The sequence below is a fragment of the Camelus dromedarius genome, chromosome 34 (genome assembly GCF_036321535.1).
Source record: "Camelus dromedarius isolate mCamDro1 chromosome 34, mCamDro1.pat, whole genome shotgun sequence".
Lineage (NCBI taxonomy): Eukaryota > Metazoa > Chordata > Mammalia > Artiodactyla > Camelidae > Camelus > Camelus dromedarius.
This window is the reverse complement of record NC_087469.1, coordinates 5265237-5285043: the sequence shown is the minus strand read 5'-3', so window position 1 is coordinate 5285043 and position 19807 is coordinate 5265237. Positions and strand designations below refer to the sequence as shown.

At 48.0% G+C, this 19807-nt stretch overlaps 1 protein-coding gene across 15 annotated transcripts in view; it reads right to left on the bottom strand.

Moving 5' to 3' along the window:
• The window catches only part of NCAM1 (neural cell adhesion molecule 1), a 297496-nt gene that overhangs the window by 64578 nt on the left and 213111 nt on the right, over window positions 1-19807 (bottom strand). For all 15 annotated transcript variants that reach the window (XM_031443713.2, XM_031443715.2, XM_064482050.1 and 12 more), the window contains exons 2-3: window positions 2213-2287; window positions 266-484 (exon numbers count right to left, since the gene is read on the bottom strand). In XM_031443713.2, the coding sequence (XP_031299573.1) occupies window positions 266-484; window positions 2213-2287 (294 nt within the window). The remainder of the gene's footprint in view (window positions 1-265; window positions 485-2212; window positions 2288-19807) is intronic.

The window sequence follows — 19807 nt, the reverse complement described above, 5'->3', positions numbered from 1 at the left end:
AGAATGGAGGCCAGCGGGAGGTAGCTGTGACCAGCATGAATCCAGCTGTGAGTTCTGAGTTGGCCAAGGATCATTTAAGAATGTGTTGCAGTCTTGGCTCGATTTGGAAAAGACTCAGGAAGAGGAAGCGAGGAAAGAGGTCCCACCAAACCCTTAGCCGTTGGTCCTCTACTCCATCCTCCATCCCACTCTGTCTGCTACCATGTGTCTTCCTGGCCAAAGGAGAGGACAGGAAATAACAGAAGGAGAAGGAGGAGGGTCTTACGGAAGATCTTCACGTTGACCGTGGCCTCGGACTCACTGCCATCCTCTGCAGTGACCACGCACTTGTAAATGCCGGCATCGTCAATGTTGGCGTTGTAGATGGTGAGGGTGGAAGAGGAGTCATCGTTCCACACCACGGAGATCCGCTGCTGGTTTGGGGTGAGCTTTTCTCCGTTGGGGGAGAACCAGGAGATGTCTTTATCTTTGGCATCTCCTGCCACTAAAGAGGAAGAGATTATTTTCAAACCACTGATGCTGAGAAGATAAAGACCCCTGCAGGGTGACAGTGGGTGCTCAGTAAAGAGCTACTGAACAAGAGATCATTGGGCTTGACGGTTAGGGAGCGATGACCATTTACATCAGTGGCTTCAAAGTTTAATTGTTATGCATGTATCATGACTTACAGTGTTCAGAAAGAAATCAGCAAACACTTGGGCTGGTTTTTCTCACAGTGGCCCTATCCCTAGTGAAGGAAGAGAGATGTGTTGAGGACCTACTGTGTGTCAGGAACTAAGCTAAGAGATTATAGCCTCAAAGAACGGGGGGCAAAGGGAGTTAGCACATCTAGGATCCGAGCTCAAGGACTAGCTGGTCTGAGCCAACTCATCAGCTTGCTTTCGAGGGCTTCGATTACCTTCTCCTAAGTGGAAGATGAGACACTGGCTAGTCTAGGAGTGTGGATTCCAACCGCTTTTATTCTAGTATCTGCCTGCACAAATTCGCATCACTGTCATTTCAACACCCCTTGTCTCAGACAGACAAATGCACTTCCTTAAATTGCTGCAAAGAAGGTAGCCGGCATCACTCAGGCATCTTTCCTCCAGGTACCCGGGAGGGGATGCTGCTGCAGAGCTGTGTACACACTGAGCTGGAGCAAGGGCTCTGGGATCCCCGGTCCCTGGAAGTGGTTTCACTCTGCCTCTCTGCATGGCGCCCTTCCCACACCGCCCCCCAACCCCCGCCCTGCACAGATGCTCAGTGTGGAAATGAAACAGTCTTCCTTTCAGGGCCCATCATACTTTCAATAAATATCACTATTTGCAAGATGTGCTGTGGCATCCATGGCTGCATCTCCAGATCATTTAAATTGCTATAATGAAGGCGAAGCTGGAGGGAACACATCCTGTGGCCACCAGCCCACCTCATCCAGCACAAATCGTGACAGCATGTAAAGGCCCCTCCCTGCCGAAAGCTGCTAGCTCAATGTCACAGTTTACACCTAGCTCCGCTCTTCCCTGGTTCTTTCATGTTCCAAATCCCAGGTATGTCACACACAGAAACTCCAAAGCCTCGTCTGAAGCCTTTTCTCCACAGGACATTTCCTGATAATTAGCCGGGCTGTGGAAATGGGGCATATTTTTCAAACAAAAAAAAAGACACCAGGTCCGACAAAATCCGAACTCTGGTGGGGGCAACGGGACAGAAAACTGACATCCACGGTAGGGCTGGAAAACCCAGGGCATGTGCCTGACAGCAAAAAGAGGTACCACTTCTCAATTTTTTTGCAGGCACTCCTTGAATTTTCCTGCTCTGGGAGATTCTAATGAAGAAGCCTTCCACCGACCTGCTCAAGCATCCTTTCTGAACCAGCGCTGTTCTCCAGCGTCATTTACAGAACTCTGGATTTATGCAGAGCAGGGGGTCTGGGCGGGGGGAGGACTCGCTATTCTGGGGGTTGTGCTGACTTTCCTGAGAGAATCTCTAGATCTCTTCACTGTCAAGCAGAAGTCCTCAAGGCACATTTCTTCGTGCTGGGGCAGCCTTTGCAAGGGGAAGGGAGAGGGCCTGAGCACTTCCCTGGTTCTCAGTGGGGTCACCCCGCCAACCCAGCTGCAAAGCCACGCCCAGAATCCCAGGCACCGAGGTGTGATCAGCCCGGTACAAACAGCCCCTGGCTTCTGCCCTGTTGGGTGGCGTTCCGGCAATACAGTGGGACGTGGGCACTTGCCTTGGCATAAGAAGAATTTGGACTCTCCAACGCTGATTTCTCCTTGGCTGGGAACAATATCCACCTGCAGAGAAACTGAGAAAGAGAAAGGCCAGTTTAAACACATTTGAAGTTTTGAGTGGGGAAATCAGAGTTTTCATTCAAAAACGGGGTCCCTACCCCTCGCTCACTTCAAGAAAGAGCGAAGAGAGGAAGTTGTTTGGGTTTTGAGAACTTGTCACCATCCCAGTTCCTCATGCCAAAGCCAGGAGTGGACAAGGTCCAGGCCCTTCCCTGGGGAACTGCTGTCCTCCATCAGGTAAGGTGAGCTCCCCGGGAGACCTAAAGTGACCTCTGCCCTAAATTTTTCTGACCCCTTGAAAAGACTTATGGTTCTGCTCCAAACAGCAACATTTCTGGGATTCACAGAAATAGCAGCCCATCCCGTTCCATTCGGATGATCAACCTGAAGCGTGTTAAGAGGGAGACCAGCAACCCCCTAACTCTGCATACGGTTTCCTGACAACTCCCCGCACCACCGAGCTGAATCACTCTGGGGAAGGCTTCATCGTGAAGATCCAAACTGATTCCAAAGCAGGGGGTACCAAACAAATGCTCGTGTGACCTCCTGACTGTAGGACCAACATACTTCTTTGCCCAAGAGGAGACTGCATCCAACACCAGCACTCCAAGGAGTCAGTCAGCTCTTCCGAGATGCCGGAGACCATGCCCGGTGGAATTCCCGGCACCCCTTGGCTGCTGCACTGCATCTGTGTTTTCCTGTGCCTGTGCTCTGTCAATCCCCTCCACCGATAAGACAAAATACACTGCACCGGATTTCACAGATCCCTGTATTCACAGAGTTCCTCCTTTATCTGCTCAGAGCAGATAATCATTCCTCATAAAAATACAGCTTGAGCGTTAAGGAAAAATACGCTATTATTTATTTGGATTCAGCTTCCTTCTGCCTCTCCTCCTCTTAGGTAAAGGAAATCTGCCAGCTAAAGGCTAATGGACCTTTGGTTCAAGGCAGGTAGCTTCTCAAAGCCCATACGAAGGAGGGGCCTGGACAAAACAGGCCAGGTGATAGAGACTCAGCGAGCCCTTGCTCCTAACAGCCATTTTCTCTTCACAGTAGAACGGAGGGAACGCTCGTTGCCATGGTGACCGGCCTGCGGGCTGAGCTGCTGCGGGTCTCGGCCTGCGCTCCTTTGATGAAGCAACCAGGCTTGTGCTCAGCGGAGCAGAAGGATCAAAGGGCCTGCTTGGGGCGGGGGAAGAGGGGTGTGAGGGCAACTCAGCTATTGGGGGCCCAGCCTTCCAAATCATCCTACAGACAGAGCAGACCATGGAAAAACCCAGCAGAGGCTGCGGAGAAAGGGAAAGGTGTGGAGGGGTAGGAAATGAATAGGTGAGGAGCGAGGGTAAGGGTGAGGAACCTGGAACCAGCCAGGAGAGGATGCTGAGTGTTCCATCGTGAGGAAAAAAAGCGGAAACCCAGGAATTTCCAAAGGCTGGTTTGGAAGAAATATTACATCATTGAGGGGCAGCCTGTGTCTCTCTCTCTCTCTAACTTTGCTGCTGATTACTCATTTCGGGCCCAGTACGCAATTCTTCCCAAGAGTAGTGAAAGATCTTCCCCTGCCTTTCCTGAACTCTGCCTGCAACTCACAGAGCTGCAATGGAATATAATGCTGGGGTCAGGGCCCTGGCAACCACGGGGCAGGTGTGCCCGGCCGTGGCATGTTTCTCCCATCACTCCCCTCTGGATGGAGTCAGAGATCACTCAGTTCTAAACTGACGGAGCAGAAGCGGGTCCCAATCATCACCATGTCCCGCCTCCTCATTTTCTGGATGAGAAAAGAGAGATAAAGTCACTTGCCGTGAGGACAAGGGTGGCCCCAGAGCCCAGGCCACCTGACTCCCAGGTAAGTGTTCTCCCCATTATGGAATGCTGCCTCTGTGAGTAGAGGATGAAATGTTTCCAACTCAGTCTAGCTAACAACCCGGCCACCGTGAGGGGCAGCCCTCAGATGCACAGCCCCGAACAGAACAGAGGAGCATTTGGGGGAGCATGGAGCCTTACAGAGAGGGGACAGCCCAGTGCCACCCATCTGAAGGCCAGCCGGGACCTTTTCGATCCCTGTCTGTGTCTCCTGTTCCAGGGAACAGCGGGCCTGTGAAGCCCAGAAGCCGTGCCGATGCCGCCCATCACCTGAGTGATGGTCCTTTCTGGAGTCGACTGGGATGTTCTTTGGAGAAGGAGAAGCGTATTTCTGCCTGGAAAGTTCACTGGCCATATGCTGTGTATTAGCAGCCAGCTTCAAACACATGGATCGTGTTACTCCCCTTACTGCTTAGAGAAGGATTTTCTTATCCCAAGTGAAAAAACAGCCTTCATTTTTTCCAGCTCTTTTCAAACAGAACATGACTCTCAAGGGGCAGGAGAACACGGCAAGGCTGAAGTGTTTTCATACACAGATGTGGCCAGTAGCCCAGTATCCTCCTCTGGGGGCCGTGGAGAGAAATGAGAATTACAAAGGAATTCCCAGCTTCCCCAGATCCCGTGCACACATTTTTCATCACAGACGGTTTTTCAAGAAGAGATATCCATTTAGACGCCTGACCTTTTGCACACATGGAAAAGACAGTGATTTCGCCTTCAAGACACCAGTCAAAACAGGGCCAGAGGAACCCCAGACTCTCTGAAAAAGCGACGCTTGGATGTTTTCCACTGGAGCACAATGGCTGATTATTTTCCCCAAAGGCGAAACCGTGTATTATTAGGCTTAAAAATGGTACGTGGAAATCCTGTGCCTAACTCCAAACTCCTTCCCTCCGCTTCTTAGGGCCCCTTCCTCTCTTACTGTATTAGTCCTTCCACTGCCCCCAGTACAAACTCCTGCCTCAGCTTTCACCTTTCTCCGGGTGCAAGGGTAACTGAAATTTCCTAACCGGGCGTAACTCAGACTCTGAAAGCAACTGTGAATACCTTCCTCCCAGAAAAAGTACCCCATCTCTCCCTTTGCAGAAGCGCGCTCTGCATCAGCTCTGTGTGTTCATCTGCATCATCTCAGATGCATCCAAAGACACACACTTATCAACATGGCCTTTTGGACCTGGTGGGGACCCAGGGGAAGGGCTTTCTGTGTCTTCCAACAACGGCTGATCCCCAAGGCCTCGGGTGGCCAGTTCACACTTTCTGGTTTAGAAAACACACTCTGTTATTTCATCTGAGGCTCACGGCAGCTCTGAGATGTAAAATGGCTGGTACTTTTGTCTCCATTCTACAGAAGAGGAAATTAAAGCTCAAGGAGAAGACATAACTTGACCAGGGTAACTTAGCTAATGAGTAGTGAAGTCTAGACTAAAAGCCATCTAATTCAGAGTCTCCGTCCAGCTCTTCCCGCTACACTCCACAACCACCCCACCCCTTCTGTTGACCTCCTAATAGACTCGTTATTTCCTGCGAGTTATCATTTGCTCTCTTTCCAAATTATGGACTAGAAAGAGCAAGAGTGTACAAGCATCTTACTGTCAAGTTGCTGCCATCATTTCTACTCTGGTTAACCATGACTGGCCTCTCTGTTCACAGATAATCAGAGCATTACAATTCCCATTTTACAGACGGGGAAGTGGAGGCTCAGAGCCACAAGCAATGGTAGTAATGGGGTCAAGATTCAGGCCCAGGTCAAACGGCATCCAAAGCCCCAGCCATCTCTCTCCCACACTCTTCTCTCCCTTGTGAACAGACAGAGAAATGTTCTTTTGAGAACAGAGTGAGTCCCCTCTCCTCATCTCATTTAAAAAGTAAAATAACCCTGTGGGAGATGGATATGTTTTAAAATGTGTTTTCTGCTTAAATGTCTTTTTTTTTTTTTTTTTTAATGGATGCCATGTGCTGAAAGACATGCCAACTTGTTTAGCAAAATAGCTTCAGGTCACGGTAGGAGTTTTGTTAACTCCCAAGTCCATGCTAGAAGCAAGCTATAAAGCCTTAGCTGCTAAAGAAAGGGGAATTAAAGCTTCAGTTCATAGGAGAGGCTAAGGCATCTATCAGAGAGGTGGGAGTCTTAGTAAGACAAAGCCACAGAGAAAAATTATCCTGATTTCAAAACGGAGTTCACAGGTTTCACCTGAGCCAGCAATGTCTTGTAGCAATTTAATTTTACTGTTCTTTTCAGATTCTACTGTGCTTGAGGAGGTAGGAGCTGAAAGCAGAAAGTGAGTCCAGGTCTCTCCCACGGCTAACTGACAATACCCTCTTGTTAAATGGTTATAAAGACACCAGCTCCTGAGGAAGACAGACTACAGATGTGCTATAGGCCCAGGGCCAAGGTAAGCACGCCCGAGGACCATGTCCTGGTCACCAACTTAAGAAATGGGTGTTTGCAGATACTGACAGGCATATGCAGAATAGATAAACAAGATTATACTGTATAGCACAGGGAAATATATACAAGATCTTGTGGTGGCCCACAGCGAAAAAGAATGCGACAATGAATATATGTATGTTCACGTATAACTGAAAAGTTGTGCTCTACATGGAATTTGACACAACGTTGTAAACTGACTATAACTCAGTAATAAAAAAAAGAGATGGGTGAACTACAGAGGATTAATCTGATCAGTGACTATGCATTAGATACGGGGATTTTTAGAACCTATTTCATAAGGGCTAGGGATTTCTGAAAAAGGCATCAAATTCTAGTTCTACATTTATTTTGTTAGTTGTTCTAGAAATGAGCCTTCAGTATCACTATCCTTAACCACTTCAGTGGAGACTTGTCTTTTATTTTTCCAAGGATGCTAAAGTCTCTTTCGTCTGATGTACCCGTGAGAAATCCAGATGTCGGAACCAGGGGCGTAATAACCGAGGCATCCCCACCTGCCAGACGTCCTGCTCTCATCATTAGCAAAGTAGTCGAGGGAAAATAAAGGGCAACTTCACTGAGAAGCTGACCTAAACTGAATGCGAAACCAAGACTGACATGGCAGTCCTGTAGAGTGGTGAAGCCTGAGGACTCCGGGCCAGTCCTCAGCTGTACCACTTCCTAGCAGTGTAATTTTGGCCAAGTCATTAACCTCTGGGTGCCTGTTTCCTCATTTGTAAAATGGGGTAAAACAGAACGCTTATCATTGGGCTGTTGGAAAGATTAAATGCATTAATACATGTAAAGCACCGAGAAGAGTCTCTGGCACATAATACACGTTATACTTACTGTGGCTTATTATTCTTAATAAACCGCTGTCAACAATCCTTCCCAAAGAAGTTATTTCGGTTACTACTTTTGAGAGAAGCAATATTTCCCTTTATGGTTTAAAATGAAGTGACCTTCCTGAATGATTCATTTGGTGGCCAGGTGGCCTGATGCCACTTTCTACATTTTTTTTAAGATATTTAACTTGCCCCATCAGATCTTTATTGGTATAAAAGATGACTGAGTTCAATGAAAGCCAAAAAACAATCATGGAGGCAACTCTAGACAAGTCACTTCACCCAGGCCTCAGGTTTCCCACCTGTAAAATGGGGATGATAATAAAACTCAATTCGTGTGGTTGGACTGTCATGAGAATTGCACAGTCAGGAGAGAGTCATGTTTAAGAAGGCAGACTCTGGAGGCAGAGAGGCCCGGGTTCAAAAACTCCAGCTTGGACACTTAGTAACTCTGAGATCTCAGGAGAATCTCAGAGCCTGTTCTCTGCGTTTCTAAAGGAACATAACAACCAGCTCAATCTCACAGGGCTGTTGAGATGACTTAGGAAAGTGATGTATGTAAAGTTCCAAACATAAGGTCAGGCTATGTTGGTTGTTTTTTTAATGATAGTAACCTATGTGATAGTACTTTGAACACACACACACACCCTAAACAAACAAACTCCCCAATAATGCTGGCAATGACAATGAGATAAAACATGGTCCGCTAGGATGATGCCACTGTACAGAACAGGAGGCCAACATCCGTACAAATACGTATTTATAGTTCCTTTAAATTGACATCTAACTTTTGGGTTAATGTTCAGTCTACCTGGTTTTTCTTCTACCCAGCTGCTTTCCACAGTAGCTGAGGCCGGATGGTAAGACTCGCATGTCAAGAATGGGTGAGGCTCCTTTGTCATCCTTAATTGTTCATTCATTTTTCTCTCCCCAAATAAGATAAAATCACCTATGTCCAGCTGCTTCTTGCAACAACAGCAATCTGACAAGATGAATTATTCTATTCGTATGTACACACACGTTATCTGGGCTCTCAGTGGATACAGTCATACATACACTTAGATAAAAATATACGCCCACATATCCTTTAATAGGTTTTGGAGAGGTTGAATCTAGTCGTTAGCATAACAGATTATCTGAGCCGCTGGGAATTGGGAAGAACTGGGTCCTGGCTCTGTTCCAGGGGGCTGGCTTCAAATCAGAACACAGAGCCAAGGCGCATAATGGCTTCAGCTCTCTTGGCCTCCTGAGCTCCTTGGGTCAAATGAGCATTTCATTAGGTTTAACTGATCAGATGAATTAGTTTTATAGAAAGAAGTCAGTAGTTTCAAACCATGGTTACAGTCCTCATGAACCACCTAGAAGCTAGAAAACTTGACTAATGTCACACCACAGTGTCCTCGTGCTTCTGATTACAGGGCGAGAAGATCTAGAAGAAGCTGGTTTAATCATCCGCTCAGAAGTGATAGATGCATGCTATTCCCCAGACCCTCACTCCTATCGCCAACTTCCACCCCCAGGAAAGTACATGCCTCCTCCTAGGAGCACTTTAGATCATCTTGAGCAGGGAGTCAGAAGAAATGACTCAAAGGGATACGAATCAGGAGCAGGACCCAAACAAACTGCACTCCACAGCCAGAGATCAGACACAGGAGAGACGCCAGCCTAACTCTGACAAAAGGAGCATGTGTTTGCTTGTTTTAATAGACGATCATACTGAAACGTTATGCTGTACTTCAGAAATTGACACATTGTAACTGACTATATTTCGGTTAAAAAAAATAGAAGATCATAAACAAAGGAGATGTATTGAAGAATTTAGTTGTTTTTTTTTTCCCCAAAGCAGTAAAATCAGAAATAGCCTCACAGAGCCTCAAAAGGGCCAGATTCCAGGCCAGGAGTGCAATCCTTCAGAAGTGAGCATGAGGATAGTCTCTTACAGTCCACAGCCCCTCACCCTGGGGGGCAACCAGCTGAGAGCACGAGTGTGTGCCAAGAGGTGGTGAATGTGTTTGACGCATACCCTGACTTCTCAGTCGTCTACCACATCGGACTGACTCGTCACCAGGGTCATAGAGCCATTTAGTAACGAAGACGGTTAGAGCTGGGGAGACCTGACACCTTCACTTTACCGATGAGAAACACCAGGAGCAGAGGTCTAGGGTCCCTGCAGCAAAGTTCAGGAGCCACGGGACTGGTCCCACATGCTGACTTCTGACCTAAGTCCTCTTCGTGCTTCTGGGTCTCATTTCCTTTGTGCATCCTCAGTAGCTGTTTCGCCAACTGTTTCCTCTCTCCCAGTTTGCCCTGGTCTCACATCTGTCCCCAAAGAACAGGAGTCATCCCTTGGAGAGACTCGGTCTATTAAGTGCAGCTAGGAAAGCTGAGCACACAGCAGGTGCCCCACCCAACCTGTCCGAAGCCTGGGAAAATGTCTGGTCCCCCCAACACCAGCCCACTTTTTAACAGAAGCTCCGGTTCCCTGCTTCCTCTTCAGACTGTCCTGCCTGCTTTCCCTTTGCCGCGCGGCACTCTGACAACCAGCCAGCACTTTGATGACTGGCCAGCGCTTTACCTGAAGTTGAATTATTGAAATGTACGGCAAGGACATGCATAGATGGCTGGAACTCAGCTAAGCTTCTCCAGAGAAACAACGTAAAATCTATCAACCTGCCCTGAGAACCCAGGCCTTCTTAGTAAATTGCAGCGCACGATTTGATGGCCTCCAGGATGCCCCTGAGGATGTTTCCTTTGAGTCTGCTCTCCTGAAATCTTGCCTTGGCAAGAGGACTCATCCAACTTCTCTTCTTCCGGCTATAAAAAGGTGCTAATGCAAGGCGGATGGTTCCTCTCCCGTCCAACAGCTTTTGCCAACATGGCAAGAAGCTGTAATTTTATCTTCCAATATTTGTCCAGCTGTTGTTTGCAGATGTTGCATTCTCTACACCCAGAAAATAGAAATTTAGAGAATGCTGGCCTGTAACTTCATCTCGAGAATTTCAGATCCTGCTTGTATCTTTCCAGAATGTCCTTACGTGATCATAGCTCTAAGCACATCTGGGCTATTGAAGAGACAAAGGTTTATAATCTCCTTACAGAAGAAAACCAGTGCAAAGAATTGTCGAATTCAGTTTCTGTCAAGTGAAAAATGCACATTCTCGAACAAAGATACATTGTTTATATATATGGTGATTAATTCATGCCAGTCACTGTACTAAGCACTTCACTGAATTCATGAAATCCTCTTAACAATCCCACCAGATAGGCAGTTATTATCCTATTTGACAGATGAAGAAACTTAAGAACCAAAAGTTTAACTAAAGGCCCAAGGTTACAAAGCTAATAAGAGGTAAGGCCAAGATATGAATGCCAGGCAGATCTAGGTCCACAGCCCTTGATCTAAGTATGTATTACTTAAAGTTGGCTTCAATTAAAGTCAACTTTTATGACAAAAGGGTTGATCCTGTGCTGGATGAACTGGGAGACAAGCACATAGAGAAAAACACTACCTGCTTGGGGATATACTGAGTCGGACCTGGGGATGTGCTGATTCTGAACAGGGGCTGGAAACTGAGGTTCCTTGAATCCTGAGCCCACCCGGCCATGCTCCTCTCCCTGCTGTAGCCCCGCCTTCGTCCCTGAGCAGAACCCTCCTAGCACCCTCCTCACCACCACTGGGCCCCGCCTCGATGTCTACCTGCAGCCCCCAGAGCTCAGCATCGGCGGTGGCTACCAAGAGGGACCAGGCTGTGAGCTGGACTTTCCCATCTATGGGTCACTCTTGATCCCCCAATTTGGACTCTGGATAAGCTATATCATTCCTTATTAAAATGTGAGTATTAGAATTATTCTTTGCTAAAGCTAAAGTTGTGATCGGCTCTTTGCTCCTCTGCAGGAAGTGTATCCTTGCTAGATTATTCACGGAGCTACTCAACCAGTGATCTCTCAAAGCACTCAGTCTCTTTAAGAGCCATCTGTAGAGCATCATGGTAAAGAGATTTCAACAGAGGTCACACTCCCTTCTACAAGGTGCAGAGTCCATCCCCTACTCCCTCAGCCACTGTTCCCCTGCGTCAGACAGTGACTGACCTGTTGATGATACACAGGACCACATTATATAAAATTTTGAAGGGGACAGAACAGAAGAAACCTCAGTCACTTAAATACTGTACCCATTATCTGGGACATAACTGTATTGCTTTCTTGAATTAGTGAACAAATAAGAAGGCTGTAGCTGGTACCACTCATTAGGGTAAGAGCTGAACTGCCACATCTATCACTACGGCTTATCAGAAACCTAGAACTGAGAGCAGTCCCAGCCCAGGTGGGGTGCTGGAGAGGGGAGGGGAGAAGGGGCAGTGGCAGACGGTGGCTGTGTGGTGGTCCCCGCACCCCTGAGGTACATCCTCATTCTGAGTCTGTGGTGCTGCCTCTGCCAACCTCATGATCCATCCATCTGTACAGTTACCCGTGTCATCACTCTCTGATGCTCAGCTGAAGGTCCTTTAGCACCATTTGCGGGACCCCCTTCTGTCTTCACACAGAGTGATTTCAGGGACCCAGAAGAGCCCCCCTAGGCTGGTCATTGACATGCCAATTCTCATTCTTGGTGCTTCTACCTTACGACGTGTATGCCTAATAACAGCCAGTAGCTCTACATAAGTCTTTTCGACTTATAATGAGCCAAAGATGTGGGTAGAGCTTGCTGGGAGGGCTGGGGAAAAAGATCCGCTGGGGAGGCATAGGGAGGTTGGGAGAAAATAACCAAACGCACAATATTCTCACTCATCTTGGCGGCTGAGGCCTTCCACGTGTGCTGATTATGGTCCTTTCTTGCCCAGAATAATGCTACAACCCTGAAGAACTGCCAGTAAGTCATAAACATTAAATACGGCATCAGATGCTTATGATATCCCTCACGGTGTTTTGCTTGGGTTTTGTTTCTGTAGTAGCGTTTTTATTTAAGCAACCATCACTTATCTCTTTCATTATTCCCTTAGATTCCTTCCCTCCCCCAATCCAAACCCAACTGTCCTTGACAGACTCACTTCGCTTTATCCAACAGACAGGGGAGCTTTTGAATCCCAGTCTGAGAAATCAAAGACAGAGACATTAAAGAGAGTCCTCCCCACCGGCGCCACGGCGTAATGGGCTTTGATGTTTAAGGACTAGAATGAGTGGGATCGCAAGGAGACCCTTCAAAGGTCAGAGGCAGATACGAGGCTCACCCGTGAGAAACAAACACACACCAAACTCCGCTGGTGGTGGCGGAATCTTATTGGAAGGATGTCACAGAGGCAATGCTTCTTAACTTCCCCTTCAAGGTGACAGACTCTAGTTCTATGAGTGACTTGAAAACCAAGTAGCTAAACCATTATTCCCGGAACCTTATCTCAATAGGAAGGAAATACCTGCCAAGAGACAAAGTCTCTGTAGGGAAATTTGAAACTTCCTGTCCATTTCAGGAGACCAAACCTGGCGATGGGAGTTTAGTGTCCATTGTGATTCTGCCTGGTGGTTCCAGCATCTAGTCTAACTAAAGGACTTGGGTGGGACACAGGGGAGAAAACACACACACACACACACACACTCACACACTCACACACTCACTCACTCACTCACTCACTCTCTCCTTCCTCACCTGGTCTCCCCAGATAGCAAATTCCACTCTGGGAACTAACTTTGAAACTTTTAAGATGATGTCAAGTCACCGTGACCAGGCAGAACTGGATTCCTTAAAAAGAACTCTAGTCACTGGCCACCGAATTTTCCTTCTTCAAAAATAGAATCGGCCTCAACAGTGGCTAAACTTGGGATTTGCAAGCCCTGGTTTCTATTCCAAACTGGACTGACAGTTACAAAACTGAGAAGCCCGAAGGCGAGCGGTGATCTGAACGTATTTAAATGAGGGGCGCTCACACGTGATGGAGGATGTTGTTCTGTGTTCATTGCATGTAAGTTTCAGTTTTTTCTTACACCCCCCACAACTGGAAACTCCCCAAACAAACTCCAAGCCGCAGGGCCTTCACGATGCAGACGGTCAGGGCTGCCGCTGCGGCTGCCTGAGAAGCAGCAGACCCTCCATCCACTACCAGGATGATACGTTGTCCTGTCCTGGGGGTAACTCAGCAGGTCTCTTTGAAGCGCGGGTGGTGACAGAACGGGCCACTCAACTCACATGGGCTGGGATCTCCCCAGCAGGCCTGTCTTTTGTCTGATGGGGTCCCTGCCTTTGTTCCCCACCCCACCCCTCTCTCCCCACCCCACCCCTCTCTCCCCACCCCACCCAGTTCTCAGGGTTGACCCTCTGAATATTTCCATCAGACAGACAAGCCCTACACTAATGCAACAACAGCAACAAATTTTGGCCAAAAAGAAAAGGCAAATATACATATAATATATAGCCCCCATTCTAGCATTAAACCTCACTCTGTAACAAGGCCAGCTGCCTTTACTTCTATAAACAAGTCCCAGCTGTCAGCATCACTATTTGGCCTTTAACGATGCCAGTATCTTATAGAAGGCTATTAAACAGTGACAACCCAACAACCAAGGCTCTTAAAGGGCCAGAACGGCCAGAATAAACAGCCAGAGAAAAAAGAGACTGCAGTCCCAGCAGTGGTCCCTAAACTCCCCTGGAGGCAATGAATCCGTGTCCAGATTTCACCCTGCTCTCTGGAGGTCTAAGCGATGACTCTCTCTTCCTCTTTTTTTTTGCTATGAGGTCTACACATAAATTTACATGTCATGAAGCATCGCTCACTGAATCTGTTTGGGGAAGATGCCACCTTTTGAATGGCCTACAGAATATTCACACAAACAAACACAACAACACAAACACACAACAAGATCCCCAGTCTGCACGACATCAGTCTCCAAAGCCTCCGATCCGCGCATTATATGCCTGCTTCCCAGGAGGAGAGGTGATGGTAGCATCTTGACTTTCCCCCCAAAACCTCTAAGTAGTTTCTAAAGCTGAAAACAAACAAACAAAAAAAACCAAAAATGAAAACAAAACCTCTCACATCAAAGACTTCTTGTCCTCTATCATGACCTTCTTCCCTGAGCCCTTGGAGCAAAGCTATTACATGACCACAATGGGCTCAAATCTCCTGTTGGCCCTTGTCTCGGACCAAGACCCTTTTGTAACATCATAAGAGAGAAGGACTCAGAGAGACCAAGGCTGAAGTCAAGGCGACAGGGTCCAGTTTCTCCACACAAAGTCTGCTAGACTCAAAACAAAGTCTGACTCATCCCTGCTTCTCTCAGCAAAAGGCCTTGCTGTACATCTCAAGACGGGGAATCCCACAGAGACCATGGGCCGCAGGCAGAGCTACAGAGGTAAGAATGGGTCAAGGAAGAGAGCTGAGACCTGCAGTTGAGAAGGAAAGAGCCTTTAGGGTAGAGAAAAGAGGTGGAACTAGGGAGATGACATGTTAGTGCAGTGGGACTGATGGTCTCCAAAGAGCCCCAGGAAGAACCACCCCACATGCTGATTCTGCTGCCCCCCACAGCCTTCCAGAAACTACCAGCTGTGACACCAGCTTCACACCCATGGCTGAGTGAGCAGCCACCTCCCCCCGGCTGTGTGCTCAGGACTCACAGGCCACCACTGGGACCCTCCATGAGACCCAGCCCATCTGCACAGAGGGCTGGCACACACCAGACTGCACGGAATGCAGGGTATTATTCCCTTACAGTCTTCAAATGTGACACTTCTGGATTCTCTTTTTCCATGGGAAATCCAGCAGGACCAAGGGAGGACGGATCCAGGGCTATCTCCTGCTCTTAACTGTCGACATCTGGCCCTGGGATCCTCTAAGGCCATGGAAGTCAAAACAGAAAGGGATTTGGAGGTATGGAGGTATGAAGGTCAGGTCCTCTCCCGTTTCCATAGCAACTAGCTTGTACCTCCATCACAGCACCACTGTGTTACAATGTAATGAACACAGTAACATCTGTTTAAGTGACTGAACTCCGTAAGGACTCAAGGCTCAGCAGAGTGCTCAGCACCCAGGACGCCCTAAAAGATGTGCTGAATTAACTGAAGGTCCTTTTTGATTATTCTTTTCTGAGGTTCACACAACTTTAATGGTTCGCATGAGTCGAATGGTTCCAAAAACGCATGGGATACGGGAGTTCAGGCCCCGAATAGTATCCAATTACCTGCTTATGAATCACCCAGACGGCTTGTGAAAAAGATTTCCTTGCCGCAACCCTGAAGCTACTGATTCTGTACCTCTGCAGCAGAGCCCTGGGATTCTAATTTTAAAATGTTCCTCAGACGATTCTGATACATATCCACGTGGGGGATCTCTGCTCTAGTTAATAATCCACCTGGGCTAACTGATGAATTGCAAACAATACCAGTCCCATCTAAACTCCAAGATCCGGCCTGAAGTTCCTGATTTTTACAAGCATTCTCGTGTCACCCTGCTGCTTGGCTGTTTATCACATTAAGCAATGTGACGCAGCTCTGCAGAAACTCCTATTTCAAGCATTTCTCTTCAAGTTTGTCGCTTGAGCACTTGAGGAAGTGTGACCCTACCCTGAAAATCCATATACAAGTAAACATCATGTTTTTCTAAAAGCAGCTATGCCCTGCAATCAAAATGGATATAATGATAAAGGGCAGGAAGTCACAACTGGCCACCACTGTCCGTAATGCCGAGCTTGACATCCTTGGTTCATCTGACCCGGGATGGCACCTCGATGTAACAAATGGAAGGTCTCGATCAGGGTCAGTTGATTGGTTCAGCAGTCTTGTTCTTGCTTTGCTAAGCACATCCGCCTGAATGTCCCCTGTCCAAGCCACAGCAGTAGCTCTGCTCCCACAGGTGAACATGCTGCTCACCAAGTGGATGTGGTGCGAGAAATCTATTCTGGAAGCGCAGGGCAGATCCCGGTTAACCGTAAGAGAAAAGAAAGATGGCGGGAGGCATGAGGCATCAGACACTACCTTCCTAAAATGAGACTTCAAGGTCCTGGGGGGAAAAAAAGCCTTTAGAAATTCTGAATTAGCTTTAAATCCTAAAACAAGATGAATTACTTCTCCAGTAGCTTCAGAATGGCAGTTAAAAAGGAAAACCAGCCCTGGACCGCAGTCTTCTAGCTCAGAAAGCTTTCTGGTCCGTGGTATAAGGAGCTACCTGCCTCTTACCTTTATTCTGTTATATTGATGAATTTCAAACCTCTACAGGAACATTTAGCAGGGCTCTCAGGCCCCCGCTGAGCCTGATGAAAGCAAACTTTCCACTTGTTTCCAACGATTCCTGGCTGAATTCGTCTTCCTTTCAAAGCAGCAGAGTCCCAGGGACAAATGCTCTTCTTATATGTAAAAGATGGCGATTTATTCTTAATATCTCTGCACTTGCTCATTGATTTTTACCCCCTTCCTTACAACCCAGGCTTCACTTTAAAAGAAAAAGGCACCTGGTGATTCAACAGCTCTTCCCTGAATGTGGGCATTCATAACCCCTGCACAAATGCAGATACCTTTTCCACTGAAGTTATAGATCCTTCTGACCCTTCAATGTGGGTCTTTATGGCTTAGGCACTCCTTACAAATAGACTCCCACATGCAGGAAATATAGAAGAAAATGTAGAAATCCGTTTTCCTATAAGCTCTTTTGTTTCCTCTACTTTAAACTATCGAGAGAAATTCAAATCACCCACAAGGGTCTGTCACCACAGCTCGCTCTCCTGAGGACGCTGAGGGACCCAAAGGGACACCTGGGGTACCACCTGGGGACCTCATTTGCTCTCCAGGTGGCCAGTGCGCATGAGCACAGGAAAGCTGCCCCAACACTCAACTTCTGGCTGGTTAAATAATTAGTAGCTGTAAGTTTCTTGGTCTTAGAAATTGATAACAATATTTAAGCGATGACTCAAACTGGAGGACAAAGAGAAAGAAGAGAATCAAGCTGAACAGCTTGAGTCTAAGCTACCTAGAGCGAGGTCAGGTCTTCTCTGCAATTTCAGAGTGTCTCATACTTAGTTTTAGACCCAGCAGGTTCCAATAAATGCTCTCCACTGCCTGACAGCAGCCCTCCTTTCATTTATGTTTTATCTCCCAAGGCGAATATTGTTTCTTAAACTATTCGGTTTAAAAAATGTATTTTTAAAATTTTTTCAATGGAAATGCCTGGGTCAGCCCCTAAGAGGGAGGCCATGGGGTCCAGTGGGAAGGGGACCCTTGAGTCCAAGAGGCACGAGATGTGGATGATTTGGGTTCTAATCACCTCGCTGTGCTGTGCCCCAGCTGTAATGTTAGGATAAAAGCAGAGGCAGAGGGTGGCCGAGTGGGGAAAGTAGATAAAAAGGAACCAGAAAACCAGGCATTTTTGTCTATCCTTGCCCCTAAAACACCTCCAGGATTTGCGGTAAGTCATTTTATCTGGCCAGGTCTCAGTTTATTCATTTGGAAAGGAAGGGGTTGGACTAACTGATTTTTAAGGTCCATTCCACCCTATAGGCAGATGACTGGGGCCAAGCTGGCAAGTCATCAAGGGGCTTCCCCACCTTCCTGCCAAGGTGGGCTGGTCCCAATCCCACCAGGTGGGGTGGGGAGCTTGAACCTGTAGGCGCAGGCCCTCCTGGCTCCTGAGCCAGTCCTCGCTGACGCTGGAGGCTTGTCAGATGCTCCACCCCTACTGGGGAGGCCAGTGCTGCCTCCTTGAGCCTGGGGTCCTGGACTTCCGAGGAGGTGCTGCCCTCTCGCCAGCCCCCTCAGGGTGGGGCCCTGGACTCTGCTAAAGTTCCGGTCCAAACCAATCAGGCCACTCAGAAGGCAATGCTGCCACCCACGGAGTGGGTTTGCCCTCCACACTCCTGCCGTCTCTGCTCCTGCCCCAGTCACTCCATCCTTCCTCTTTGGTGAAAGAGACGTTCTATCTGCTCTGTGCAGTGATGGTGAAGACCAAGCAGAACGACCCGAGAAGCGCCCAGTACGCAGCAGGCAGTCTACAAACGGGAATCACCAAAACTACTGCTAACATGATACAAGGCAGAAAATGCAAGCGCCAGGGAGCTGTTAATTACGCCACGTGACAGCCCAGAAAAGCAGCCGCAGGGCAGCCGGATGGGTGAGCAGCCCTACGTCCCACCCTCCTGCTGGACGACTGTCGCTGGGAGCTTTACGAGCCGAGCCTGGTGTTTCTCCAGTGCACTCCTCGTCATCCCTGGACGCATCACCATCTGATAGGAGCATGAGCTGGAGAAACGGAGAGCAAGATAGACTATTCCTTTTATCAAGACTTTTACTCTCCTTGGGGTACAGTCAACAAGCCTGATATTTCTTCAAGCGTTCAGCCATCCCTATGGACTTAAGAGAAGAGTTATGAATAACTCTGAGGACAGTAAGCTGTGTTTTGCCAAATAACATCATTACAACAAGGGCTATAAGAAAATCAAGGAGCTAGAAAGAAATTGCTGTCTGCATTTGTCTTTTTTTCTTTTCCTTGGACTTGACATGAGCATGTGCCCCTGGGGCCTATTTCAAGGAATACTTTTTGAAACCAAAGTGGCTAACTGGTTTCATTCAGAGGAGGTTTAAGCTCTGGAGGCTAGTATGTCAAAATGGAGTGGAGTCCCTTAGTCTACACCCACGTGGCTTATCTGTCAGTGTAACAGAATCAGGGCACAATCGGAGAGGCTGGACCGACAAGTATCACCAGGGTTCTGGTTACTTGTGAGGTCCAGTCCTGTTTCTGGTGAGGAGAGGGAAGTCCTTCTGGATGAGAACCACATGGTAAACAGGAAATCTGGCCATATCATCGTAGGCCTAGTATCACTCAAAAGTGGGTCCCGGGGCCTCAGAACCTGCACTTCGCGCCGAACGGCTCAGGGCACCTGGCTGACTTGGGCAGCAGGCGAGCGGGTGCCTTGGAACCACGAGGCTGATGGTGCCTGAGAGGCAGCCCAGGGCTCTGCCCACAGCACACACGCTCACACCCAGCGCTCACAAATTCCTCTAAGCAGATTCTCCCTGCCCAGGCTGTGGCGATTCATCTTTACAGTATTAGCGAAACTGAGAAAACGACAAAGGATCAGCATTCCTATTCCAGATCAGGGATCTCTTCATTCTTGTTTGAAACATCAGGTAGAAAAGAAGAAGTGCCATAGGAACGAGGCCCCGTCCTGGACCCAGTGCTCACACCCGTAGCCATGTGGTTCGCTCTGGGCCAGATTCTTCACAAACGTCATCTCTGGGACCTGGCCCTGCCCTGGAACACTCAGGGGTTGAGCAGCTGAATCTCATAGCCACCTGCCTCCCCCACGGAGGGCTCCTGTGACCCATTTGACAGAGGAGAAGACCGAAGCCTAGAGAGGTTAAGTGAATGGCCCAACATTACACAGCTAACAGATGGGGAGCCTGGATCCGAGAACTCAGGGCTGTT